The sequence below is a fragment of the Carica papaya genome, chromosome 2, assembly GCF_054855325.1.
Source record: "Carica papaya isolate Zhongbai chromosome 2, ASM5485532v1, whole genome shotgun sequence".
NCBI lineage: Eukaryota > Viridiplantae > Streptophyta > Magnoliopsida > Brassicales > Caricaceae > Carica > Carica papaya.
This window is the reverse complement of record NC_142310.1, coordinates 20706420-20714418: the sequence shown is the minus strand read 5'-3', so window position 1 is coordinate 20714418 and position 7999 is coordinate 20706420. Positions and strand designations below refer to the sequence as shown.

General features: G+C 35.6%; 1 protein-coding gene across 1 annotated transcript; it reads right to left on the bottom strand.

The window, feature by feature from the left end:
• Window positions 1–4534: 4534 nt before the first annotated feature.
• Window positions 4535–7738, bottom strand: LOC110807229 (Homeodomain-like superfamily protein). The gene is made up of 3 exons (XM_022032294.2): window positions 6814–7738; window positions 6505–6549; window positions 4535–5109 (listed from the first exon to the last, which is right to left on the bottom strand). Exons 1-3 carry the CDS (start codon window positions 7490–7492, stop codon window positions 4820–4822), a joined length of 1014 nt encoding a protein of 337 aa, XP_021887986.1. The 5' UTR covers window positions 7493–7738; the 3' UTR covers window positions 4535–4819.
• Window positions 7739–7999: the final 261 nt, after the last annotated feature.

Genomic DNA, 7999 nt, shown 5'->3' with positions numbered 1-7999 from the left:
TGGCCATAGTTAACATGTAGGACCACTATGGTTGGCACGACAGTGGTCATAGATCGTGTCATGGTTTGACAAGCTGTAAATGTATTGTTGGTTTGACAAGCCACAAATTGCTGTTATAAATGAAATGAATTGGTCATTCCACATGAGTATTCGAAAATCCGTATTGCCCTTAATAAATAGAAGTCAAAATGATTTCGCGCGAAAAATAAAATGAAGGATAGTGCATATCATAATTTGTTTGATTTTCTCTATTTTTAGTATGATTGATTTGATCAACATGATAGATTTGATTTTTTTTAATAAAATAAATTATTTTCATAATTAATAAAGAACTCTAACATGATTCTTAATGGTAAGTAATGATAGTACGTTTAATTACTTTTAAAATCTAATAATATTATTTAAATATTATTTTTTTTACTGAGTATATAAAACTCACTCCTTTCTATGCCCCCGCTCCAGATGAGAAAGATAGTGAGGAATCGATCACTGACCTCCTCCTTAAAGTCTTTGAGGATCTCGTGGATCCATGAACCTTTATGAGTGCATGATTTGTCTCGCACTCTGATGAGTTCATTTAAATAATGATAGACGTGACTCTCTTTTGTATTTTATTTTTTTGTATTTTATTATCACTTCTGTCCTCAGTTATATATATGTAATTAGGAACTCATATATTTTATAAGGAATTTGTAAATATTATTCCGCTGTATATATTTATTTATTATGCACTTATAATCTATTTCTATATATAGCACCCTTATGTCTTAATTTGCATTTGGGATGTCACATTAGGCATTCTCTTTTATAGTGATTTAGTGACCACTATATATCACGACTTATCTTTTCTATAGAGCAAGATAATCTCATTATCCTTGATGATTGTGATATATTAATCACTATATGTCACGACTTATATTTGTTATGGAGCAAGATAGTCTCACTATCATTTATGATCTAACTTGTAATAGCAAGTTAATCAATGATAATAAGACATTTTAGATTTTTACCAAATGTGTTAGAATGAAATAAAATGGGCTAGCATTGTGTAACACCCCAATTATTATTATTATTATTAGTATTATTTTATTTTTATTTTTTTGTAATTTTTATATAAATATATGAATTTTTATATGGTTTTAATTTAGTTTAATTTAATTAAATAGAAATAATAATAATAATAATAATAATAGGGGATAAAATTATTTTAGAGATTTAATTGAAAGCAATTTTGGAAAAAAGGGGTGAAAATTTGGGTTCTGGGGGTATTTTTGAAAGAAAATTTGAAAACTGGAGGTCAAAACGCAATTTAGAAAAATTGCACCATGTTAGCTGCCCGGGTAGCAGTCTCGGCCAACTAGAACGTGCCATGTGGCAGAGACGCTGACGTGAAAGGCCACACGGAAAGGAGCCACGTGGGCGATCCGCGTGCGCGCGATCGAACGGTTGAGATCCATTCCCGCGCGCACGGACGACCCAAATTACACACGCACGGACAACCCAGATTGAATCGCACACGGATGGTGTAGATTGCATCGCGATGAACGGCCCATATTCATTTCCTTTTTAATCACTATCAGACGGTCCACATTAAATCACGATGGACGGCTCAAATTAAAAGTGGAAGGTTATAAATAATCTCATCCACACCCAAACCCTAACCCTAGCCGCCAGAGCCTTTGCCGGAGAAGACAGCCCACCCGCCAAGGAGCCGACTGCCACCGCACTAGAGCATTTTTCGGCCGTCAAACGAGGTAAAAATTCTCCCCTTGGCTCAGAATTCGATTCTAAACCCACCTGTGGCCAAATCGGAGCCAAAATACCGGCCAATTGGCCGAAAAACGCTGCCGAAGCCCAACAGCGTCGCCGCAGATTTTTTCGATTTTTGCCTCCGATGAGGCCCTTCCCGATTCTCGTTTGATGTAATTTTTACACCATTGTGACCACCGTTCCTTCATCTACAAGTTGACCGGAGTAAAATACCAAATCGTGACTCGAGCCGGAGGAGTCGCCACACTAGAGAGCCCCGCCGTCGGTAAGTTTTGGTTTTCGGTGTCTTTTCGGCTCACCGAGGGCCCTAGGGGTGTTTTCTCACAGGAACCAATGCAAATTTGGCCAAATTCGATCGAAAACGGTCGAAAACGGCCAACCCGAGGTGGATCGCTGCCGCAAGAGGCGGCGTCGTCGCAGGAGCACGGCGGAGCCACCATTTTAAAATTTGCCGAATAGGCATCGGGTCTGATTTTTGAGTTATTTGGGATACGTGTAGGTACCATAAGCGCGTTTCAGTTCCCGAGAGAAAATTCAGGGAACCTAGGAGTCCCTATAGGCGCAATGAAAAAAATTCAGTTTTCGACTTCGAATCAGGTAAGGACCCCTCACCCTATTTCCTATCACGGAATTAAAGTCTAATAAATGATAAAACTGTATTTGTATGAATTAAATAGATATACATAATTATTACGGTTGCTAATGGAGCCCGAACCCGACATATTTCTCTGTCAGTTCCTATTTGATTTATTTTACAGTCTAAATGCAGTATGGTATCTGACTATTTATTCTATGGTTTTGAATGCATGAATCACTGTTTACTTCATTATGGATTGATTTTGTGAATTCGATGATATGCTTGCCTTGTTGGATGCTCGTTACTTGTTTAAAGTATTCATGTTTATGTGAGAAACAGAAAACTAAGAAATAAATAAAAAAGGTATGTGAATTGATAAATGGATAAGTTGACAGCCTTACTAGATATCCTGAAGATGGTGGATGGATCGGGTCCATAGGGAACCCTACCAGGAACGTTGTTTCATACCGGACGGGGTATGGAGATTTTAAATGTTTTGACGCTCATATCGGACGGGGTATGAGGACGGCCCGCTTCACCCTCATATCGGATGAGGTATTGAGGTTTATATTTGGCACCCATACCGAACGGGGTATGGGGATGGCCCTGAAAATTAAGTTTGTTAAAAGAATGGTTCACGTGTAGCAGGGACCCCTATGGATCCCCATCAATACTAGTAGACTGATGAAAAAGGGGGTAACTGTTATTTTATGATTGAAATATAAAAGTATGACATGTACTATGATACAGATAATGTATGAATTCATGATATTTATGATGTTATTATTTCCATTGGTCGTTTTTTTAAATCCCACTGAGGTAAGTGGATGGTAAATAGTTTAATTATTGATAAATAAATTTACTTGAAACTTGTGCTCCATTGGTTGTTTTTGATTTTCTACCAACCTTTATTTATGTGACAGTGATATAGTGTGATATCTTTACTGGACTAGTGTAGCTCACTCCTTACTTAACAATTTCAGATTAGGAGGACTTGGTTTCCGACCCCAATCTACAAGAAGACGGTGAGTAGTTACCTAGATGTTTATTAGTTTCTCTTATAGTCTTTCATTTTCAGTATTTTCCTTTAGATGACTTATTTTCGGTATTATTAGTACATTTAAGTTATTGTGTAAGGGATATTAATCAGAACCTTTTATTTCGCTTCCGCATTTATATTCTTTATATATATTTCTTTTTTAAATTTTCGGGACCGTTATACATTGTTTATAAAAAGATTTCAAGTTCTTTTAATAGTGATTGAAGGAAAAAACTTCATTAACAACATTGATCATTGTCCTACGCTTGCTCTTGATAGAAAATCAAGTTATATGCTTACTCTTGGTTTATCAAAAAATCAAATTCTGCCATGTTAATTGCAAAGAATTTATCAGTTGGAACTTTAAGCTTTTGTTTTTTTTTTTGGGGGTGGGGGGAAGAGGAACACCCTTTTTAAAAGGAGAAATAACAGTAATCTACTACCTTTAACATTTACATCACTAATTGTTATTATAAAAAAATTTCTACTCATTTCTAGCAGGTTAATTAAATTCAAAGGAAAGCAAGGTCAGTAACTAAAATTTACCACCTCTGTCAAAAATTAACTTCTGTCCTTTCTTGGATAGGTGCACCTAACCTTGTAATATGATGAGCAATTGAGTTTGATCCTTGGTATACAGCATTTTGATCGTTTGCGTATTACCTTGTCTCTTCACTTTTTTGCTTTATATCCTAATTTTCTAAAATTCACTTTTAAAACTTTTTTTTTTTTTTTTTGTTTAAATATTTGAAGTATATAATATACTCTAATAATTTGCGATAAAATCAATTTACTATTGAGTAAATATTGACAGCCTAACAACTGAAAAAAATAATAAAAAAAAAAAGAATCATATGTATTGCGTACGTAAATTCATTGATATAGTAAATAAAACTTTTGTTAAAAATTCAGTCTATTTAGAGTATGAACTTTTTATTTGAGTCATCTAAATTACCAACTAACCGAAATTAATTATGTATTTTTTATTTTTTTGATTGAGTACATCTCTACCTGCTTAATCTTATTAATAAACAAATAATCAAATCTAACCCATAGTTTATCCCATTTTAACAATTTAACTTACGCAAATAAAAAACTCAATACACACAAAATGAAAAAAAAGAAAGGAATTAAAAGGACCGTAAAGCTGAAAATTAACATAAGATTTGGATATATGATAATATGTTGCAAAGTGAAATAAATTGCCTTTACAATCACAAACCAAAGACAACAAATTAAAGACTAAAGACTCAATATTGCATCCTAAGTTTATTGTGTGTGTGTATGAACCCTATAATGCCAATAAGCCACAAAAAAAGTGGCAAAAGTAAACAAGAATATTAAAGACATCTTCCTTCAATTCCATCTTCAACTCCAGCTAACTTCTATAAAACATCAACTGTACACCAATATCCCCTGTAAGCCTGTCTCTGCTACAACTTGTCGGCTATTCTCCCAAGAGCATCAGCGAGCTTATTAAGAACCGCAACCAAGCTATCAGCATGATCTTTCCGCTGCTCCCTGTCCAATTGAAGGTTGTTGTTCTGAGCTTCAAGTTGAGCGGTTAAAATTTTCCCATTCCTTTCCAAGATGTCAATCAATTGGGACTGCAGGTTGCTCATTTCCTCGTCTCCATCTGTTGCCAATCGCTTCCGTTTCCTTTGTTCTTGAGAAGTAGAGCCTATTTCGGGAACTGATGCTGGTTGTTTATCATCGACAGCACCTGCAAGCCAAATGATTGTTTAAACAAGATATTACATTACTATTAATAAAGTCAAGGCTTCATTTGGTATATGAATTTTTTTTTTTTTGTTTTCGTTTTCTAAATGAAAATATGTATATGCAAGTTTTTAAGTCATGGAAGTACCTAAGATTTGGACATTTGTAAAATAATTAAATCATAAAAGAGTACTTTTTAGAAAATACTAAAAAAATAATTTTAAAAATTTTCTAATTTTATTATTAATCCCAATATTATTCGTTTATTTTAAACTGGTTTTGTATAGTTTGCGGATAAAACATAAGTAAATTGAGAAAACAAAAACTGAAAATATTTAAATGCTAAGTGATCAAACACATGATACATAAAGGTCCACAAACCAGAGTCTTGACACTTCCTTTCCCTCAATTCTACAAGAGAGTAGCAAAATTTGTTTTGTATGACAAATACACGCTGACATGGCATCCCTTATCAGTAATAATTTGACAAAAAGTTAAGGTGGCCCAATAAAATTCAGTATATGAGTCAAATAAGTTATTAGTAATTAGTGGAAAGAAATACTTAACCAGCATATACTTGTTCTCAGAGTTATATTCAGGAGAAATTCAAGTGAAAGGCAAACAAAGGCCAGTAGCCAACACCAAGGTTAAAACTAAAAACTCATCTTGAATTTTCTTACTTAGATAACTAAGAAATAGTTTATTTCTAACCTTTGTGTTATTGATTCTTTTGTTTGGATAAAAAATGGGAAAGAAAATGGTTTCCTTTAAAACATCTACTTCTCACATTCTCCAAAAATAAAATTTGTTTAATGATAAATTTTCAATTTTATTCTCAAATGTAAAATTTTTTATTTAGGCAACAAAGCATATATTCATCCTGATCAATCATTTATTTCTTTTAGCACAACAAAGAAACACAAAAAATTTGTAATAATCCCAACATAGATAGGACTTTTTTGCTTGCTTTTCTTTTTTAAAAAACTCTCTTTCCTTTCCCACTTTTCCTTACTTTTACCCTTAACCTTTACTTATTCTCATCCAAACACAAAGTAAAAAATGTCTCATAATTTCATGAAACAAACAGTCTTAAGGCATATTAAGAGCAGAGCAAATATCAGATTTGGAATGATTGAGAGAAAAATCAAGTCAAACAATCCTTCATGGTTATAATTGCAAATTTCTCTCACAATAACAATAAAAGACTTCAAGATACCAACAGTTCAAATCCAAAGTCAGGATAATCACCATTATTGTGACCATTGACATAAACCACCATCAAAGTAACTTCTAGTTATGCATAGCTGAAAACCAGTAACTTCATACCAGGAGAGAGAAGCCCACAGAAAGCAAAATAAATTCCTGCTGCTATTTCAAGGAGGAAGAAGAAGAAGATTACCTTGACCTGGACATGCTCCTAAAGGAGATTGCTGGTACTGCTTCTCTACAATAATGATTACAGAAAGAAGAATAAGAACAGGAAGAAAAATCAGTTGGATTCTAATTTGCATTATCTCTTCCTCATTCTAACTTTAGAGAAAAGATTAAATCCCAACTCGAATTCTGACTGGGGTAAAAGAAAAGACTAACAAAAAAAGCAGGAAAAAAAAATACTTTTTTAAATAAAAAAATTAATTTGGAAAACAACGAGAGACAAGTATTCAACACCTGTTCATCAAAATTCCATCTTTCAATTTCGATTGGATACCTGAAACAGAAATAGGAACAGGAGCTGCAACGGGCTTAGCAGCATCCTTATCCGGGCTCCCAGTCGCCTCTTCCTGCTCGAAATCCGAGAACAGGCCGTCCTCAGCTGCTGCACTCCGTCCGCTATCAAACACCGCTTCGGCCTCCTCCGCTACCCCCGACGCAGCCGGCGCCGGGGCCAGTGCGAGAGCTAGTCCCGGCGTGGTCACCGCGGTGCCGCCGTCCAGAATATCATAAACCTCTTTGTCGAAAAACCCTGGCAATTTCCTTTCTCTCCTCAAATCGTTTCTCATCACCCAAAACGACTCCGTTTCCTCCTTTATCTGAGACTCCCATTCCTTGATTTTTTTGAAATCGCCGGCTAAATTGCTCCACCTTTTCCGGCACTGAACAGGACCTCGGTTTACTCCATGGCGCTTGCAGTAAGATGAGACCGATGCCCACTTAGGCTCCACCTGCCCCGAGCCGAACGCCATGCCAGCTGTCCGTCCCCTTCGAACGCGGTTCTCTGCAACTCTCTTGCCTTGTATGAGAACGAGGATTTCTTGTCTCGTCCATCGAGGGAGTCTCGGAGCTCTGCTGCCGTCATCTCCGCCGTCAGTCGACGCCGGACGACCCTCTACGCCGTTAGTAACGCCGTCAACGGGGTTTGAAACTAGACTCAACTGCTCAAGAGCCATCAAAACCAGAAAAAGAAAAGGAAACAAATCTTCTTTTTTTTTTTTTTTTTTACCGATATTCTCAACGCACGTCAGTAAACGTGTGAGGAAGTAACGGCGTTTTGGGAGAGAATCCGTTACGGCGTTTTGAGAAGAGGGTCATGACTCACTCATCTCATCCTTAGGAAAGAGAGAGAAGGGACAGCAGGGAAGGGGAGAGAGAGAGAAGTGAGAAGGGGAAGAAATTTAGGGGTTGTTGAAATTGAAAATTAGGGTTTTTTATTATTTAATTTTTGGTTAGGGGCTGTTTGTTTATCCTTTTTTACTGGTAAAACTATTGACCCTTAATAAGGATTATTTTTGTATTTGGTCCAAATGAGTATTAATCAAATGAGATTTGGGATCATAACTTTAAATTTCTTATTATTATTAAATAATGGGATTTGTTGCTTTTTCTGGTGAGGTTCCCTTTCCTTTTGTTTTACACTCAATTTCTCTCAAGGGCACTTAATTTTTTCTTTTTAAAGT

Bases quoted from the DNA above. Each gene is read 5' to 3' on its own strand.
- LOC110807229 (XM_022032294.2), bottom strand. From the start codon at position 7,492: ATGGCTCTTGAGCAGTTGAGTCTAGTTTCAAACCCCGTTGACGGCGTT. The intron at 6,550-6,813 runs GTATCCAATCGA...TCATTATTGTAG, and splicing joins TGTTCCTATTTCTGTTTCAG to AGAAGCAGTACCAGCAATCT. The intron at 5,110-6,504 runs GTAATCTTCTTC...TTTGGCTTGCAG, and splicing joins AGGAGCATGTCCAGGTCAAG to GTGCTGTCGATGATAAACAA.